Source organism: Tachysurus vachellii, chromosome 22 (genome assembly GCF_030014155.1).
Source record: "Tachysurus vachellii isolate PV-2020 chromosome 22, HZAU_Pvac_v1, whole genome shotgun sequence".
Lineage (NCBI taxonomy): Eukaryota > Metazoa > Chordata > Actinopteri > Siluriformes > Bagridae > Tachysurus > Tachysurus vachellii.
The window spans coordinates 11,043,371-11,062,417 of NC_083481.1; the positions used below are offsets into that span (position 1 = coordinate 11,043,371).

Below are 19,047 nucleotides of genomic sequence, written 5' to 3' on the forward strand. Positions count from 1 at the left end.
ATGGTACAAGACACTCTACATTTACACACTCATGCACAACTGGGGGCAATTTTGTATAGCTAATCCAACAGGTGGCATGTTTTTGGACAGTGGGATGAAGCCCACAATGCTCCACAAAGACAAAGTTGGGATCAAACTGGAGACACTTACAATAATAATGAAGCATCAAATTTAAATTTAAATTATTTGTATAGCGCTTTTAACAATTTAACTATTCCCATTGTTTCTAAGCAGCTTTCCATAGGTATAGAAACAGAAGAGAGAGAGAGAGAGAAAAAAAAAGAAAGACACACTGTGCACTTTTCGACAGTGTTTTTATTTCTAATTTTGCTACAGTATTAAATAAAAATTTTGGATTATTTTTGTTATCTAGCGGCACTAAGAGATTTTTTTGTAGCTATGAAGGCTTTTCTTCCATGCTAATCGAAATACTGATAATTAAGTTTGTTGCCATTTACGTTCTAATTTCCTAGCTTATTGTTTTAAAGTTAGTGAGTTGTCATTGTACCAGGGTGCAGGTTTTTTCTCTAATTACTTTTCTTTTAAGTAGAGCTACAATGTCTAGGGTAAAGCAAAACACTGACTCTAAATAATCAGTCACCTGATCAAGTTCTGTGGGGTTAGATGGCGATGCAATCATGGATAATAATTCTGGAAGCTGGTAAATCTCTGGTAAATCTCTCTGCAGTAGCAGATGTAAATGTAGGTTTATTGTAAATATCGTGTCCAAAGCGCAATTTAAATGAAGTGAGAGAATGGTCTGAGATGGCTTCTGATTGAGGCACTGTGAATATTTTCTATATTTAATCCAAGGGTTAGAATGAGATCAAGAGTGTGACCTCCATTTTGAGTGGGTCTTATTACATTTTGGTTAAACCCTACTGAATCTAAGATGGAAACAACTGCTGTTCTCAGAGAATCTTCTAACTTATCAAAATGAATGTTAAAGTCTCCAGCAGTTACTGCTTTGTCTAAAGAAACAACTAGGTTTGAAATGAAATTTGCAAATTCAGAGGACCAGTAGACTCAGTAGACCTATTTTTTGTGGATCTATATTACATGTTAGTATGAAGAATTTCGAATGAGTTAAACATATGTCTCGATTCTTGCTTGACACCTAGCTCATCATCATGAATTACTGCGACACCCCCTCCTATAAAAAGGCGGACAAGCTTTGTTTAATGCAACAAAACTCGTTTGGTTTGAGCCATGTTTCTGTTAAACACAGAACATTAAACTTCTGTTCAGTAATCATATAATTAGCCATAAGAACTTTAGATGCAAGAGATCTTATATTTAACAGTCCTAGCTTCAGATCAAAGGTGCTGGCTGTGCATTCACTATGATCTAATTTTATGCTAATAAGGTTACTAAAAGTCTGTAAACACTGGGTGAATACTCGATGCAGCTAACAGACGGTCGGATTAGCCTGCTTGTCTGCTCCCTGGCTCTGGCTCCAGATTGTCACTGAATAACTAGGCCTGTTCTTAAACTATGTGCTATACTGCAAGAAATGAGAGCAGCACCTTTCCGAGTGGGATGGACACTGTCCCGTCCTAACAGCATCAGTGCTACCCACTTCATGACCTTGCTTCCTAATAGTTACTTTAATTGCTAACGCTTATAAAGTGATTATAAAGTTGGCTGTATGAAAATATAAATATAAAATAAAATAAATAATATAATATAAACTCATCACAGTTGGATGACTGTATTGTTGGTAATGAAACATGGAGTCACCTGTTGGTTTTTTCCTTATTTTTTACCTTGAACACACTGGTTGAAAATCATATTATTCCAAATTCTGAACAAAAAATAAGAACACTTGTCAAATGTATGTCAAATCCAGCATAACATTATAACACCATCTTCTAATTTCCTTAAACCTGAAACAGTGGAAATGCTTTCTGTTTCTTTTAAGCTATTGGAAAATCTACGTGATTAAATAATTTATCATGATGTTTAAAATGGTAAAAAATGACTTGTGAAAAATTACAGTGAAAGATCTTTTGCTCCTAATTTTTATCCGATATATTTGTAATGTTCTTTAACCACTGACAATAATTTTATATTTTGCTCAATATTGGTAAAACATAACCACAAATTATTCCCTCTAAGAGTTCGTCCCATCTCTGAAAGAATGAATGATGCAGAGGTAGAGCCTAATTTATGAATACAGAAATATTCTTTATATTCATTCAATATTTCAGCTAATCCTTGTTAGATATTGTTTGTGACTGCCCCAACAGCTGCCCTGAGAGTTTATTTGTAAGAGTTTTTAAGTGTTCTAGTGTAGGTAAACAGAATTGTGAAAATTAATGTTATGACAATGACATGCTGTACATTCTAGAGGCAGAGTAAATAAGGGTTAAGATGAAAAGCACTGTAGGATTAACTGCTTAGTGGTATGCTTGGTTTCTATCCTGTCTCAATTATAAGTCACTTTATGTAAAAGTGTTTGGCAAGCAAGTAAATGCAAATCGAAATTTAGCATCAGCTGCTTTAAAGTGTTTAGGGGATTTATGAAACCACTTTATTGGAGTGTTCCATTTAAGTAAATCTCTAATGTTATCAGCAGCATTCTAGCTTCCACTCCAGAGGTGCAGCTATCAAACTGGGACATTCAACGTAAATGAAGACACTTAGTGAACTGAGACTTTTGACCCCCATCTCCCATCCATTATGGGCCTTGTTCATCATCTAACAAGCTTTAAAACTGCAAAATCAAACCCAGGATACCTTATAGTGCTTTACTGCATGAGGGTAGTTGCAGTGGACCAACCTTGTACATTATCTATCATTTATGGAACGTTACATTTGTTAATTATTTTGTACATCATCAATTACTGATACTTACACTCTTGCTTGGAGAAAAGTTCTTTTATTTGTTTCATTTATGTCAGCACTTGGTCTTAGATGTCAAAATAAGTGTTTACAGTGAATTAGAAATTAAATTTGGCAAAGGAGTAAACATGTGTGAACTAATGATGTGTTTGAATTACCTGCACTAATTACCTGCACTGGAGCTTAGAGAAATTTGACTAGCCTGTGAAAACCTCCAATTAATGTCTCATCATAACTGGAGTTAATGCTCATCTGATGAAGTATGGCTATGCTGTTGTCAAGTTAGCTTTGTAAATCCAACCAAAACTCAATTTACCTTTTTTTTCTGAAAATCCAAATAAGCAGCAAAAGGAGAGTTGGACAGAGGACTAATGTGTTGGGTGTGATTTAGAGGATCTGTTCACCAACGTTGAACCACAGTGCCACCTACTGTTAAGTGGTGGTCTATATTCACAGATCTTCTCTTCAGTCTGACGTTCATTATTTAGGTACATCATTCAAGTTCACAGATCTAAATCAAATGAATCATCAGTTGTGCACTCACATCTCATTAATGTCAGTGTCTAGACAAATTAGTTGACTCTAATGATGACAGTGGCACTGAGGTTTGCAATGCTGTAGACCTCCAGGCTGCACTAACACCTGTAATTCCTCCTCAGATATTGATGAGTGTGCTGTACAGAGCCATGACTGTGGCTCAGGATTCCAGTGCCAGAACACACATGGCTCGTTCCGCTGCAGCCCGAAGCAGAAACAATGCCTCACCGGTTTCTCTCAGGACCCCCATGGCAACTGCATTGGTGAGAGAGAAAGAGAGAGATATAGTAAATGTGTGCATGTGTGATGTGGTCTGTTTTTTGGCATTCAGTGGGGTGAGTAGTGAGTGGATGACTGAGATTGAGGACCAGATAGTTAGTGCACCATCCTTGACAATGGACAGAACTCAAAAATCTGCTTTTCTCTGTATTTATTCATCAGTGTTAAGTGGAAAAAATAATTATCTGTAAACTATTGACTGTAGAAGCAGCAATCAACTGTGTTTACAACAGTAAAAGTGCCATAATAGTAGAGTGTGAGTCAGAATAATTAAGTGTTGAAAAACAACAATATAAAGCGCAGATGTGCAGAGATACTGTATATGAACAGTGCTGGGAGGTTTTGATTAGTCCAGGTGAGGTTTGGGAGGAAGCAGTGTTGAGTATTCTGACTGTATCACAGAGAAGAAGCTGTTGCAGAGTCTGGTGCTGGTGACAGTACAGATGCTCTGATACCTTCTGCCAGATGGCAGGAGAGTGAAAAATCCATGAGGGGTGTGGGAGGGGTCATCCACAATGCTGGTGGCTTTGTGTATGCAGTACTTGTTAAAGGAGGCATCTATACCCTGATGATCTTCTCAGCTGTCCTCACAATTTTGCTGCAGGGTCCTGTAGTCTGAAAACTGTGCAATCCCCATACGAAGTGATTAGACTGTTAATCAGGATTCTCTTTATTATTCCTCTGTAAAATTGGTGAGGATGGGAGGGGGAAGATAGACCTGTTCAAACTCTGCAGGAATTGGAGACACTGCTGGGCCTTATTGGATTGGCAGGTGGTGTTGCGAGTCCAGTTGAGGTCGTCTGTGATGTGCATGTGGTCCACCCCAGTTATCCTGAAGTCAACAATCAACTCTGTTGTGTTATCGAAATTGAAAAATAGCTTGTCTTTCCACCGGTCTGCAAACCTATAGCAACTTAATTGAAAAGGAATATTTGTTATTGCTGTAATTGTGGATTTTATGCTACTTTAATTGTACTCCATCTGTAATACATGAATGGCTTGAAATTGAAGCATAATACTGCTTGACTATTGCATACAAATGCTTTGTCAGCCAAGTGAAAAGTGACGTGGTTTATAATTTGTCATGCCAGTTTTATGAAGCCATGCATCTTTGCATGACATCTTGAAGTGCTTGAAGAAACACAAGAAAAAGGAGGTTTCTAAGAAGGTTTCTGATTCTATAATTTAGTTAGATGAATCAGCCATCATCTTCTAAATTCCTGTTCCTGATTGCACAGCCTACCACTGAAATAGAACAAAAAGTAGTGTAGTTGCAACATTCACCACGACTCTCGGGTCAAACGATTTAAAAATCTTGGTCCTGGACACACAACTCAGTTTCACACTTCTTACCTGACTCAGTCTGATATTGACTGAGTCAGGTAAGAAGTGTGAAACTGAGTCGTGGTGAATGTTGCAACTACACTACTTTTTGTTCTATGGAGGTTCCATTTCTTGTTCTGTACATCATTCCAAGACTGGATTACTGCCAGTCACCCCTGGCAGATCTTCCCCTGCAGGTTGCCCCTCCACAGGCTTCCTGTAGATATCTACTGATATAAAGCACATATTCTTGCCTCTCAAAAAACCTAAGCCTACTTAAAGGAACTTATCTGGAGCCCACTACACTAATCATAGCCTAGTCTGCATCAAAGTCCCCTCAAGCTTCTAGCACAGTTCAGCTGGTCCCACAATCTCTTAAGGTAATAGGAGGCCATGCATCAAGACTCTTTCTCTGTCCTGCAGCAAGGCAGTGGAATGAACTTTCCCTAGCTGTCTAAACATCAAAGTTACTGTCCGTCTTCATACAAATCCTAAATACCTACCTCTTTACCAAGCATTTGAATTAGCAATTAGCATCTATTAATAAAAAAAAAATCTCTTCACCCTTGACTTGTATGGGTCCCTGACCTAGTGAACTATAGAATGAGTATATGTTTTTGAGGCTACAAAGGACATCCGTAATTTGCTCATAATAAGGCTGTCATTTTGTTATAACTTTACATTGTATGTTTCTCAGATATTGATGAGTGCAGTGTTGTGAGAGAGCCATGTATAACAGGCTTTAACTGCATAAACACTGTGGGCTCCTACACCTGCCAGCGCAAGATTATATTATGCACCCGAGGATATCATTCCAGCCCTGATGGCTCACGCTGCATTGGTGAGTGTACACACACAGACACAAAGGACTTTAGTCTAGACTAGTTTATTTTCTGCTTACATTTGTAGTACCTACTGAACACCTTTTACTGATCTTGCACCTAATTATTATTAGTAGGTGGAGTAGTAGTAGTGGTAGCAGTATTCCCTCAGTGAAGTCAACCAATTTATTCAATTTATCAAATCAAATTTTATTTGTCACATACATACAGAGTATGACATGCAGTGAAATGCTTTTTTCGTCTGTCTGGTATTCAAACATAGAAAGATGGAATTAAGGATAAAAATAAAAAGGATGCAAGTTCAGAGTTAAAGTGTCATAGTGCAAAAAAAGGTTGTCCTGAACTAGATCCTGGGTGTTTCCTGGTTTAAACTCCGAATGACCTGCAGGAATAAACTTCTCCTCATTCTCTGTGTTTGCTTTCAAGCAACCTTTTAACTTTAAACCTATACCTTTTAAATTTAAACATTTTAATTAAAATACATTAGTGAAAAATGTGTACATTTCTATATGTATTTCTATTTTTAAATTCAGCTGCATGCTGAATATGATATAATAAGCTTATCAGCATATTTGGTATAACGTATTATACCTTTTTAATATCTCATTTGTAGTATTATTTCATCAATTTCATCATGTAGAGATTGGACAAGTATGCTACCCTGCAAGCACAGTATTGTTTTTAAGAAACTCCATCAGGGAATTATAATTCATTCAGTCAAAGGCAATGCTGCAACCACTAGACCCACTACTTTATTTTCATATGCATTGATTTGCATTTGTGAGGCAGTGCTGATCTGGTGTGCTTCTGTGGGTTTCTTCTGTACAGTGTATGAAGTGTAGCACGTTTGATGTGTTTGACCTGCTCTGTGTGCAGATGTGGATGAGTGTGTAACAGGAACACATCGCTGTTCTGAGGGTCAGATCTGCAACAACCTCCCTGGCAGCTACCGATGTGACTGCCAGCCAGGCTACCAGTATGATGCTATACGTCGCCTGTGCATTGGTATGTCTTGCACACTCCTGCACTTTGAGAACAATTACCCAGTTTTGCCCCTGTTCCCAAAGTGAGGTCCATGGAGACAAGATTAGTCTGGAAGAACTCGAGTGTCCTGCACAAAGCCTTGAACTCAACCTCACCAAATATCTTTAGGATGACTTGGACTGCTGACTGATCCAAGGCCTCCTCTCTGGACAGCAGTGACTGACCTCACTAACGCTCTTGTGGCTGAAAGAGCAAATCCCACAAGCCACACTCTCAAATAGTGTAAAAAAACTTCCCAGAAGAGTGCAGGGGACTAAATGTGGGCATCCTTTTTCTAAAAGCACATATTGGTGTGATGCTCAGGTGTCCACAAACCATATGTATTAGTGCTACAGATTGTACTAGTGCTAGAGTAACCATATAAAAATGTAATCTTTATTTAATCTTTAATGCTTTAAACATTACATTTGTCACTCCAAATGATTAGTATAGTGTCTTTGTCTAATTGAGAATTAACAATAATTAATGTGTTTGTTGACAACATGTGTGTGTGTGTGCGTGTATTGTGTGTGTGTGTATATATATATATATATATATATATATATATATATATATAAACACACACACACATATATATATATATTATTTGTACATATACGAATTGTTATGGAGCAATTTATCACAATTACCTCAAATAATCCTGATAAGCTCAAATAATTGTGATTATGTACACACAATTGTGTATCAAATTCTCGTATCAAAACTCAGAATTGGCTTGGCTATTCTCTTTACAACACATTAGAACCTTGGTGTTCTTTCTCCTGACAGATGTGAACGAGTGTTGGCGTTACCCTGGGCGTCTCTGTTCTCAGACCTGTGAGAACACTGTGGGCTCCTACAAGTGCTCCTGCACCACAGGCTTCTCCCTTGCCTTTGATGGCAAGAATTGTGAAGGTAGTTCTTTTTTTTCTCTCACTAATTTCTAATCATAATCACGAAATAATCATGAAATATTTTGTTAGATGCATGGTTATAGTGATTTAGTGACAAGTTGATAGTACGTGGTGTTTGTGAGGATTCCATGTTCTAGGCTGACTTTGGTCCTAAAAACTAATCCTAAGTGAGAAAGGAAAGTGGGAGATATAGGAAGAAAGAGGGCAGCAGAGAGAGAGAGAAATAAGCATGACTGAGCATGTCAGAAAGTGTCTGTGTGTCAGATGAAGAGATCTTAAAAGACAGACTGTGACCGAGAGAAAAGTGATAGAACCTGAGCACGGAGGGCAGAGACAAGGAGTGAAAGGAAGAAAGGGAGATTCTAGAGGAGCAAATGATTTTCAGCTTGTTTCTAGAGTTATTGAACGAGTATAATCAAGCACGATAGCTTCCTTAGTCACATTACACATGGAGTGGCATTAAGTAGAGATTTTACAAGGACTTGGTGGTCAGTGGTGGCCCACGGTACAGTTAAGAATGTCACCTTATGCAGCAGCACCAACTTAATAGCAGACCCAGATAAAAGTAGAAGTAAATAAGCACCCATGGTCCACTGTGTAACATTAAATGTTGATGGTATTTTTAGACATTGTGCTCATTTATCACATATTTGTCATATGTGATAAATGAGCACAATGTCTAGTGTCGAGGGTGATAGGATGAAAGCCAGCTGGGATGATGGGATGGTATACATTAGTACCACCTAGTGCAGGTACAATTAGCCAAAGTGATAAAAAAAAATTAGTCTATTTTTTATGTGCAGTGTTTCTTAGAAATATTGAATTTTGTAACATAAATGAACAATGTAAAGTTTGATCATACGTTCCTTACATGGCTACTTATTGTTTATTTAGTATAGTCTCAGTTAATATCTTCCAATATGATGCAATAATTAATGTTTTCATAATTTTTAATTGACTCTGATTTGCAGATGTTAATGAATGTGACAACAATCCATGCAGTCAGGAGTGTGCCAACATCTATGGCTCATACCAGTGCTATTGCCGTGTAGGATATTATTTGAAGGAGGACAGCCACACCTGTGAAGGTGACTCACATTTGTTTAAATGTTTTTATACTCACACTTGCAATCACTACTACCATAAAAATGAGTGGCTTTTGAGAGAGAATGTATTTTAATAAATCAATGTAGGTGATATATTACATATTGAGCAACTCTGGCACTCAATGCACTCCTTTATAGAGAAAAATCTATACAAGATATGAAGAGAAGCAGAGGACACAAATAGTTATTAATCATTTACATATGGAATAAAGCTATAAAATGTTGATGCAACAGCTCAAAATGAATGTGATGGGATCAATTTCATCTTGCCTTTTATGACATGAGATGCCATAGTTCCTATTGGAAGGTGCCATATGTTTCATATGTTCAAATTCAGACATGCTTTCTTAAACCTTTCCTACCTGGTCCTGACTTTTCCTACACTGTTATTAGTGTGTATTGAGATCTGTCTTTGCTACAGTTTTGACAAAATATATATATATTTTTTGGCTTGTAGATATTGATGAGTGCTCTCAAAGCATTGGGAACATGTGCGCCTTCCAGTGTGTGAATGTTCAAGGCAGCTACCAGTGCGCCTGCCCCCCTCATGGCTATTCCATGTCACCCAATGGACGCACATGTCAAGGTACTGTAAAAGTCATTTAATAACTGTAGGACAACTTCTTTAATGAATAATGTAAAACTTTTTTTAAATGCATATTACACAGAGTATGTCAGGTGTTTAGCCCTAAAATAGTCTAGGTGAAATAAGTCATAAAAAAAGTTTTAAAATAAAGAAAATAAGCAGTTAGTTTCTAGTTCCTGCCCCATGCTCTTCAGACCTTATTTGCACTCACACCCACTTACCTAGAAGATTGATAAGTGTGTGAAGAGGTTTTGATTTGTTTCAATAAATAAGAATGAGATGAGAATTATTTATACAGATAGATGACGACAATGAATACAGATGGATGTCACTTTCTTTTAAGGTGAAAGTGAAAACTCACTATCAGTCTAAACACACTTTGGAGTTTGCGTTATATTTTACAAAATTTTTACACTTGCCACATTGAGAAATACATTGTTAGTTACAATTACAAGCATTTTGTTCAACAATTACATATAATAGACAAGTGTGTAGTTAACAGATAGAGTTCTAAAACACAGAAGATGAGGGTACTGTTCTGCATGAAGCAAGTGTTACGCTCAGATTTGGGAAGCAACAGCCAACAAAGAAGTCTAGGAGAGTTGGATTTGGAAGAAATTGTCACTGAAATGATAATTTGTTGTTTGAATGGAGAATAGAGAATGGCTTATCCTGGATTGCTTGGAAGTCAGAAGTCATTGAGGAGTACAGTCCAGAATGAAGCGACCCATTTTTGTGGAGGTCACTATATTCACTGCATTGTTATTTGTACTAACTAAATACAACTGACTTCTATAACAAGTAAGTGTATAGACAGATACACCGGATAATATTTTGGAATATTGAATTGAATTGAATTGAATCATCCATGTAAAATAACATTACACAGTATTTTTTTTTTTTAGTAGAATGAAATGAGTTGTACAGATTTCTAAGACGTTGCACTTGAACCACTTGTACTTTGTATCTGATTGCCATAATGATGTAATTGGCAATATAGAGTACTGAGAAATGCTTTTTAACAGTATTGAAGATTATTATTTTGCCTACTTAAATCTTCAATCCGGGTATTACACTTCTACTTGCTCCTAGTTTTAGCTTCAGAGTTAAACAAACTGGATTGTGAATTCATTATCATTCTCTTCTCTGAATATTTTAAAGCACTTGTAACTTGAAATATAAGACCCTGACCTTAGTTCCAGTGATGCACCTTCTAATTTTTTCTGATACCTATGGGAAAAGAGCACATCCTTCCTCCTCATCTTTAGGAAAGAGATTGATATAAGCGGAGAAAGAGACTGATAAGAGAGCTTTGATTCCCCCAGGTTAAAATAAGTGCTCACTCAGTGTAATGGTGTGTGGATTGAAAGAGTATGTTGCATCTGTAGAATTAGCTTAATAATTAATTACAGCTGCAGGAGTGTCTACTGATTCATGGCAAAATGAAGATCAACACACCACATACCGCATGTACCTTAAATATTTTTGCACTGAGGATGGATGCAGCTTAAGGGATTTCTACCTGGTTTAGCACTTTATATACAAAAAGGTTTTAACTAATAACATTAATCTAAGGTTGTTTTGCATTTAACACACTGTTAAATGACAGAAATTAATATGAAGTCATACGTTTGCCTTAGTTTGTGAGTGTTGCCTTGTAGATTTATTTCAGACTCGCAAACATGTAGATCATGTAGCAATTAGTAAACCTCCATAGTATTTTTAATTTAGCAAGAACATCAAGGGAAGCAAAAAAACTTAATGTAGATGTTTTTTTTTTTTTTAAATGGCATCTGTTAGTCTTTTCAATCAATAAATAAATTAATCATAATGAAATTTTCATCGTGGGACTTATTTGTACTTTTTAAGTATACATTATACTTGGGTTATTTAAACTTTAAATTTATATCATTGAACTATTATAAATAGTACCTATAACAACTTTGATTTCTGAGCTCAATAATGTCATTAAAAATAGCAATACAATCAAAACCCTGTGTCTGCTATAATCAGCAGACTGCAAGACAGCAGTTTAGTTTTAAAAAATGCCATGAAGATTTTTTGTGTTTTAGATATTGACGAGTGTGCTACAGGAACACACAACTGTTCAACAACCCAAACGTGCTACAACCTTCAGGGAGGATTTCGGTGCCTGTCCTTTACATGTCCTGAGAACTACAGGAAGGTGTCAGACACGTGAGTGATATTAATCATAATCTTAACTGAATAAATTCCCCATATTAAATTAATTTAACTTAACACTTGAACACTTGAAATATCTTTAATCACAACACTAAATATGAGCATATAACATGTATATTTTCAGTTGGTTTAATAAGTTTTTGAAGACTAATATACTTTTTTGTTTTTTGCCACTGTACACAATTACAGTGGATTTCAAATAAAGCAATAGGTGTTTTTTACTAAAACTAATTGAGTCTTTTTGAAAAACATCTTAAATTAAAGCAGTCTACACTTGAATTCCATCTTGATTGCTTCATTTCAAATCCATTGTGTTGTACAGAAGCAAAATTACAGTAATAGAATAACTTGTCCAAAGAACTTTTAATGTCATGCATGCAAGGCTAAATGCAAAGTGGGCACTTTATTTATTTAAACTAGAAAGGCATGCCTACCAGCCACAGCAGCCATTAGATGTAGATTCGGTTCACTGGTCATGAATGTACTTATAGGAAACATGCATAACTCACTATGTGTGTAGGGGAGAGGGGTTGGGTTGGGTCTTTGTGGGTATGGGTTATGTCCCTCTGGCCCTGTGTGTTCAAGCAATGACCTTGTTAAATAAGGAAATCCATGCTGGTGACAGGTTTATTGGGCCCAGCCCCTGGCAAGCACGCTTTCCATTAGTCTGAGAAATGAAGGAGCCTGACTCTGATCAAAAAGTGCTTATTTCACACACACATGTCTAATCTAAGTACAGGTTCTGCTTGAAGGGTTGAACAACACCACATACACAAACGCATACACACTTCTAGCTACACAAGCCCAAATTCCAAAATCACATTACACACACACACACACGCACGCACATATATGTGTATATATGTGCGTGCGTGTGTGTGTGTATATGTAATGTGATTTTGGAGTTGGAATTTGTGTTGAATCCATAATTGCTTTTTTTTTTTATCGCCTTTTCCATGGACAATTCATTCAGTCATCATGGAAACGGTCCTGATTGTAACAAGTTGCTCAGGTAGGTTGAAATGTCAGAACAACAGTGTCTGTGAAGAAGAGGAAACTGGCCTTTCCACATCTGCTCGTACCGCAGAAAACTTGGAAAATGTGAGAGTGGATATTCTCAAAAGCCAGACACCAGGCTTCAGCTTTTCAGCTATTTAAACTGCACCATCTATACTGCTGGTTAACAAGGAGCAGAGCCTAACCACCCTCCTTGTGCGTTTCCTCTGCCACACTCTATATACACTGGGTTCCAAATTATTATGCACATGCCATTTTTTATTGGTTTTGTTTTGATTAATTTTAATTTTATCCTCAACTATTATTTTTACAATGAGAATGCTATTAAATTTGAAAGAACCGATAATGCCACCAATTTTATTGATATTTTGAAATATCAATACATATAAAATATATACAGTGATCCCTCGTTTATCGCGGTTAATGGGGACCGGAACCCCTCGCGATAGGTGAAAATTCACGAAGTAGGAATTTCCGTATAAGTGTATGTGGGTACCAGAATGTTTAAAATATGTATATTTATACTTTATATATATTTTTTACTTAAATCTTTTTAATTATAAAACTTTAATATTATACATTCACTCACTCACATATATTTTACTTAAATCTATTTAACTATAAAACCTTAGTTTGACCTTTTCAATTATGGTCATAATCTTCCTCTTCCTCTTGGGTTCACCAGTGGAATCTTTTGCACGGTGCTTAGGAGGCATTGCAAGTGCTTAATGAAAACACAACACGCGAGACACAGTTGACAGCGTGAACGAGAGTGGCGAGATACAGTACAACAAGGGAAGAAGCTGGGCGAGGATGCGATGATGCGCCGCGCCGGGAGCCAATCACGTGCCTTGTCTGAGTGCCCGTGGGTATGTACAAAGCCTCTGAGAGAGTCTTTGTCTGGCATCCTGGGAAACCGTTGTTATTTTTATTTTTCGATGAATAATCTTTAAAAAATCACCGATGCACTGAGGCCGTGAAACTTGAACCGCGAAACTTGAACCGCGAAGTGGCGAGGGATTACTGTATATATTCATATTCTCTCATCCACTGAACATGTATGTCTCATCCACTGAACTCCATGTACTGTATAGTTTCTTGCAGTATTTCATTTGAAGATGCCAGTATTTCCTTACAGAGATGTTGTTTGGAGGTATACTGCCACCCACCCTCATAGATCTTCTTTTTAGCGATGCTCCTGAGGTTCTCAATAGGATTGAGGTCAGGGGATGATGGTTGCCACACCATGATTTTTTTCTCTTTTTATGGCCATAGCAACTAAGGAATCGATGGTGTTTTTTGCAGCATGGTATGGTGCGTTATCCTGCATGAAAATAATTTTATTTCGGAGGGCGCAATTCTTCTTTCTATCCCATAGCAGAAAATGGTTTGTTAGGAACTCCACATATCCTGCAGAGGTTATTTTGAAACTGTCAGAGACCCTAAAGGGACCTACCATCTCACTTCCCAATATTCCAGGCCAAATCATCACTCCACCACCTCCTTGCTGACGTCTCAGCCTTGTTGGAACAGGGTGTCCATTCAGCACCCATACAGAACTCCATCCATCTGGACCATCAAGTGTAGCACAGCATTTGTCAGTGAATAAAACTGTTTGAAAATTAGTCTTCATGTAATTCTGAGCCCATTGCAAAAGGTTCTCTTTTCATACAAAAAGAAGAATCTCTGAAGAATCCTGCATCGAGAGGTTCTTGGGACTCCACAGATGCCAACAGCTTCAAACATTTTTTTATAGCTGCCTTTTTAATAACATTAGTCTGTTTGACAGAAACCTTTCTTGATAAACCTTTATCTGATCTAATTCTTCTCGACTGGGAATCACTGACAAATCTTTTGACTGTTTGATGATCTCTTTTCAGTTTTTGCGATATATCAATTGTTTTCATGCCTTTTGCAAGACATTGCACTATTTCACGCTTTTCATCTTCAGAAAGCTCTTTCTTTTTCCCCATATTGCATAAGAACTGTGACTTGCTAAATAATGTCGAACAACCTCTTTAAGTTGGTTTCCCTTTAGCTAAGATCACCTAAACTAATTAACTAACCTGTCTAAGATTGATACCAGTTGTCTTAAAACATCAAAAATAAAACAAACACTTTCTTTGAAAAAAAAACTAAAACCTGAATATTTATTTTAAAGAAATCCTACTGATATATTACTTTCATGATAATTTGGAACATGACGTATATGGGACTCTGACCCCAATATCTATCTCAGGGGTGGCCAACCAGTCAGAGACCAAGAGCCACATTTTTTACCGTGTTACCGCAAAGAGCCACATCAGACACATGGGCACACTTGAACATCACCTTTTTTTCCCTGCCATTTTGAGAGCGAACTTGACACAAATTGTTCACTCAAATGATCTTGATATGATACGAATGAAATGATACGAAAATACCGTATTGAACTCAAGCAAAGCGAACACGCATATTAAAAAGACACAAATACAAACTTCGGTGTGAACGTAAGAGCTGCATGAAACCGGGCAAAGAGCTGCATGCGGCTCAGGAGCCGTGGGTTGGCCACCCCTGGTCTAGCTATTTCAATTTGGCAATTGTTAGTCACTCCGTTCCTCTTGCTTGCACAACTTCCAACGTATTAACTTGAGAACTGACTGTATATGTGTTATCTGTATACCCATTGTTGACTGTGTACCCACACAGGCCATTGTTACATGATAATCAATTTTGACCTGTAACCCAATGACCCTTTTATTAATATTCTTTAACAGTAAAGCCCCATCCGCCATTGTTGATGTGTTTGTATTTGCCGCTGCTGCACTAAAGTTGCTGGGACATGTGACACGTATACAGTTAGGTCAGACTCGGCTCTGTGACGGCTCTCTAGCCGATGGAAAGGCAAACCGGTTCTTAGAAGGTTCACCAGTGGAACGAACTTTGAACCAGCACTAGCTCTGAACCAGCACCCGGTTCTTTTTGGTGGAAAAGGGGCACAAGATTTCTTTAAGACAAAGTGGGCAAATGGCCAAGTCCTCCAATTAAGTAGACTTTTCAATGACTGAAAACTGAATTTACTGTGGTAAACTTTGTGAATGTCCAAATATCAAGGACATGACTATATATATATATATATATATATATATATATATATATATATATATATATATATATATATATATACATATATATATATACGTGTATATATAAAATCTTCTGCTTGGAGAAGTATGTGTAGTGTTGCCAGGCACATGTAATATGCATTTTAGGACTATGATACTGATGCTTAACAAATGGTCTTTTTATTTCATTAGCAACTGGCAGCTTAAAACACAAACACTTGTCTTTTCCATCTAATAAAGAAATTCCCTACATTTAGCTGGTCTTTGTGACCGCAGTGATCCACAAGAAAAATGGACCTAACTTTAATTGGACACTTTTATATGCAGTAGCTTATTATGTAAACAACAGCCTTGAAATAGTAACCAAATGGCATATTAGCCGTATTAATTCCCTCCACATCATTTACTTGACAATCTGTTTAATAAGAACTGTATTTATTAACACATTATCTCTGTTGCTGAACTTGCTGTTTCTCTTTAGTGTTGAGGCTGTTAACTGTTTCCACGTTTCACACTGGCTTTTAAATGCAATTTGCACTTCACACAGGGTTCATTTAGTCTGCAATCACAGATGCAGTTTGGGTGACGAGCCACAGACTTAGGTTATTGAATGTTAATTTCAGACACTTTCCAGGGGATTTTGCAGCCACATATTTGAAACATCTATGTATGCACATCTGGTGTAGGGTTTAGAAAGCAAATACAATATTAAGTATACCATAAAGAAAGATAAAATACATTGCATAACCAATAGCCTAATAGTGGTCCAGGGACAGGATCCTCATTGCCGTGACTTGGGTTTGATTCCCAGGCAGGAAGCTATCCCAGCCCGTGAAAAGCTAACTCTGTGTGTCAGGAAGGGCATACGGCATAAAAATCTGTGCCAGATCAAATATGTGGACCAGATTATCTGCTGTGGTGACCCTCAACAGTGAGCAAACGAAAGAAGAATGACATTCCATAAATAATATGCTTTGCATCTGTTTAATCTCTGCATATTATTTATGGAATGTCATTCTTCTTCTACTATGTTAAATTGATAGAAAAGTCATGACCACCCCAAGAATGGATTTAGGACGATTTTACTGACTGATGAGGCTGATTTGATTTTCATTAATTAAAATTATAGAAAGTTTCACTGTCAATGATTAAGACATTTGCTATGTTGAATAACGAGACATTTTTAAAAATCCATTTCTTCTTAAATTATGTAGAGCAAAAGGCCAGTGTAGCTGCCAACCAGGCAGGAGCCTCACCTGATTCCACTTCTTTAATCAGTTTAATCAGTTCGTCTCTGTCTCCATTTAACTATAAGCTGTGCGTGCTATTCAGTCCGAGCTGACCACCTTCTAACCAATCAGATTGGAGAATTCAACCGCAGATTGGTATAAAACAATATAATCAAACCACTTTAATGCTATTGGCATTTGTGGCTGGGAGTTCAAAAGAGTATGACTGGCCCCACTTTCTGGTTGTTTTTCTCTCGGTCTCTTTGTGTGCAGCCAGTCATGTCGCACAAACTAAATGGACATATCGGCTACAACATAGCATTGTAAGAATGGCCTAATGAAAATTAGTCATGCACCTTTATCTTTTTAGTTTTGGAATAAAATTGAATAAAAATAAGTTACTTATTATATAACCCTTGGCTATTTTATACTCTGCAAAGGTAGTGCAAAGATCAAATGTAGCCTTCACTATAACACCGTAATATGCACCTCTTTTTGAACCTTTCCCATGTTTTCATAGACGCTGCGAGCGGGTAAGCTGTTTCGGCTCCCAGTGCCAGAACTTGCCATTTCGCATCACCTTTTATCAGCTTAGCTTCCAGACTAACATCGTCACCCCAGCACAGATCTTCCGCATTGGCCCCTCTCCAGCCTACACAGGTGATAACATAATCATTAGCATCCCGCGTGGCAATGAAGAGGGTTACTTTAGCACACGCCGACTCAACAGCTTTACCGGAGCTGTGTACCTGCAGCGGCAGCCTCATGGCCCTCGTGACTTCCTCATCGACGTAGAGATGAAGTTACTGCGCCAGGGCACTGTCACCACGTTCCTCACTCACATCCACGTCTTCATCACAGCACACTCCATGTGATGACCCTTTCTGTTGCATCATATCTGCTTTCATAAGGTGCTAATCTCCTTAGGGGGTTGTCTGAGTATCTCATTAACTTCTTTGCTGAACAGATTTTCAAAAAAAGCTTATCCAAAAGGAGCTATGATGGTGCTTTTTTTTTTTTTTTTTTACAGGAATCCAAAAGCTTGTGTTCTGTCATGACTTGACAAAAAGAGAAATGCAAACTGCATCAACTTACAGACGTAGTTGATTTCCATTTCCAGTTCTTCTAAGTAATTAAAGTTACTTAGTACTAGATGTTATTTTTTCCTGAAACAGTTTTGATTTCTTGAAATTTCTGCAGGGCCTCATTAATGATTTTAAAAAGCATTGTTTCCTAGCTGAGGGAAACTGTGGGAAAGATGGAGTGGTAAAAATGTGGATCCTTAAATCTTCTTTACATAGTGTTGCATCTCTTTATTTTACCCATTATAAATGTTTCAATCATTTTGGGAACAATTATTTACTGTACAAAATGTATACTACTAATGAGTACATATACGGCACTTATTTTCGTTATCAAAGGGAAATACTGCAAAAACATCTTTTGTAATCACTGTGATTAATATTTTGTACCTGAAAAGATGTATAATATTTTGTAATATTTGTAGTTTGCTTGTTTTCTGTTTGTATCTGTTATTGCAAGGCACATTTGACATTCACACTTGGAGTCTGTGTGAGATACAATGTAGCACTGACATTACATTACAAGACAGTTTGTATGGAGGTTTTATTTTATTTTATTTTTTTGCTTTCTATATCTATTTCTGTATGTTATCTAATCCTCTCAGGGTAAATGCATCAGATCATTTCTTTGTGTTGTCCAAGTGATTACCATATCACCATTGATTTAATAAACAAACAATAAATAACAGACCCACAAAAGCATTTATAGAGTGAAAGTGTTTTTTTTCCTTCTTTCCTTTTTTCTGCAATTAGTTATAATAAAGCTGATTTCTCTGAAACAGAAGGTGAAGACCACCACCTACTGGTAAAAAGCAAAACCTCTTTCACTTTGGTACTATGGTTCTTTTTAAACAAAATAAATGTAGATCAAATTCTTAAGTTTATGTTCAGGCCCATGGCTAAAGAAACGGCATTAACCCTGAAGGTCAAGCAATCTAAGCTTATCACAGGTTGTGGAA

The 19,047-nt window shown here is 37.1% G+C and overlaps 1 protein-coding gene across 1 annotated transcript in view; it reads left to right on the forward strand.

Moving 5' to 3' along the window:
• Positions 1-18,790, forward strand: part of fbln2 (fibulin 2) — a 65,332-nt gene extending 46,542 nt beyond the window's left edge. Inside the window, exons 10-17 of the mRNA XM_060858407.1 lie at positions 3,504-3,644; positions 5,681-5,824; positions 6,702-6,830; positions 7,638-7,763; positions 8,734-8,850; positions 9,326-9,454; positions 11,527-11,650; positions 17,527-18,790. Coding sequence (XP_060714390.1) covers positions 3,504-3,644; positions 5,681-5,824; positions 6,702-6,830; positions 7,638-7,763; positions 8,734-8,850; positions 9,326-9,454; positions 11,527-11,650; positions 17,527-17,881 — 1,265 coding nt within the window. The 3' untranslated portion in view covers positions 17,882-18,790. The remainder of the gene's footprint in view (positions 1-3,503; positions 3,645-5,680; positions 5,825-6,701; positions 6,831-7,637; positions 7,764-8,733; positions 8,851-9,325; positions 9,455-11,526; positions 11,651-17,526) is intronic.
• Positions 18,791-19,047: the final 257 nt, after the last annotated feature.